Here is a 1,991-nt window from a genome sequence, read left to right as displayed (position 1 = left end):
GTCTTATTTAAGTACTTCACACTTTACAATGCATTTTCAAATTCTCTGGTTTGGTCAACTAAATGGCAAGTGGAAAAAAAATAAAAAAACTAATATCTATTTTGTTATTGTTAATTTGTTATGTTTTTGATAAAAGAAATGAAGACAACATGTAGTACTTAATACTCATCTTCCTTTATTGAATCATTAATTTTTAGCAAAAATAATTTATTTTTTTCTGTTGATTAGATTTGTTTTTATAAGTCCTTTTTTTTTCTTTTTGTTTAGATAAATTAAAGATTTCTTATAGTCGAAGTAGTGGGCCAGGAGGTCAAAATGTTAATAAGGGTAAGCTCTAGAATTAACATCATAATTAGTTTACTCAAAAAAAAAAGGTCTAATGTGAAAATTTTTAACTTTTCACTTCTGTTCACTTTCAAACCATTAAAAAAATGTTATGATCACTTATTTGTTGTGAGATATTAACACATATTTTGGGTGTCAGTGTTATTAGGTAGGTTTCTTAAATATAATAAAAGTTGCTTTTGTAGACTCGTTAATAATGATGATTTTATCGAGGCAAATTTTGTCATGTTTGGTATTTTGTAAATGATTAATACTTAAAATCTAAAAGATATTACCCTACCACTGGTTATTACAAGTTATTTAAAAATATCTGATAATAAGTTAAGAATACAGGTATTAAAGAGTTACTTTAAAGAGAAACTGCTAATGAAATATAGAAATTAGTAGATAATCTCATTATGTTGTTCTCGCAAAGTGTTACTGATTGTGCATGTGTATAGAAAGTGCTATCTAGACCTGCCTTTGTGACCCAAGGCTTTGATAATTGTATCATTCTGAAATGGAAACTTGCGAAAGAGCTCTTGGTATTGTCCAATAACTTAATGAAGTTTATTTTTCTTAGAATGTGTGACACCTGGTCTGATTTGCAGAATAAAATTTTGCCTGTTTTTCATTTTGGCAAAAGCCTTGTTTGATATTTTTGATTCTTGGAAATTCTATATTAGTGAGAGACTTCGAAAAAATATTGCATATTTCTTTCTTTTTCGATTAGTAAACAGATAATAGATCACACACTTGATCTTTCACCCAACAGTTACTAAAAATTGATGGCTACTGAATGTATACCTGTCTCTGTAATAAACTCATAATAGTGCTGATGAATGATTAGATTTAGGCAACTTAATCAATTAATTGGTATAGTTGATTTCCTGTGAGCAGCAACAACATTGAGTAATGTATAAAGGTATCATACAACGATACAAGTATCATATTGTGAAGCCATGATACGATTGTATCTATACATTTTCTGATATGATATTATTTATGTATCTTCATGAAATTTGGCAAGCTTTCAGTAAACATTACAAGTCTTTTGTACAGAAAAAAAATCAGAATTTTCAGTTAAATCTTCATGATATAGCATGCAAATGAGGAATTCATAAAATAGTTTTCTAAGGCAAGGAATACACCTTGAGTGAAGTAAACGTTTCACAGCTAATACAACCCTCAGTCACGCTGAAACAGCTGAGTTTATATATACTGTAGATATGTTGAGCAACAAAACTTGAAATACATTCCTGTCACTTCTTATTTTTAAAGAAATTCAACTTTTATAAACAATTATATGTTGATTTTCCTTGAGATTTTCTCTACTATACTTACAGAGTCTAATTTACAAGTTCCTACTTATAAATAAAATCATGATCTATTTTCTGCAGCACATGTATGACTCTAGGTAGGAACTTTTTAATTACTTGCCCAAGTAAAACAAAATACTTCTGTCTATAATGCATATAGATAAAAAGAAAGATTGATCCAAAAATGTTTGCTAAGAATTATCGTGTTACAATACCACATGACTGCGTTTTACAATATCACATAACCACATCAGTTTCATACTTACAGGAAGAGGAAGCTACAAATATTTCAGTGAGGAAAAAAAAAGATTAGTGTGATTCAAGATGTTTGACATTACTGGTTGTTTG

The 1,991-nt window shown here is 28.6% G+C and overlaps 1 protein-coding gene across 1 annotated transcript in view; it reads left to right on the top strand.

Annotated features, from left to right (window-relative positions):
• The window catches only part of LOC106464488 (peptidyl-tRNA hydrolase ICT1, mitochondrial-like), a 12,117-nt gene that overhangs the window by 4,131 nt on the left and 5,995 nt on the right, over positions 1–1,991 (top strand). The window contains exon 3 of the mRNA XM_013924631.2: positions 268–327. Coding sequence (XP_013780085.1) covers positions 268–327 — 60 coding nt within the window. The remainder of the gene's footprint in view (positions 1–267; positions 328–1,991) is intronic.

Source organism: Limulus polyphemus, unplaced genomic scaffold, assembly GCF_000517525.1.
Source record: "Limulus polyphemus unplaced genomic scaffold, Limulus_polyphemus-2.1.2 Scaffold1665, whole genome shotgun sequence".
Classification (NCBI taxonomy): domain Eukaryota; kingdom Metazoa; phylum Arthropoda; class Merostomata; order Xiphosura; family Limulidae; genus Limulus; species Limulus polyphemus.
The sequence above is the reverse complement of the archived record's forward strand: the minus strand, read 5'-3'. Positions and strand labels throughout refer to the sequence as shown.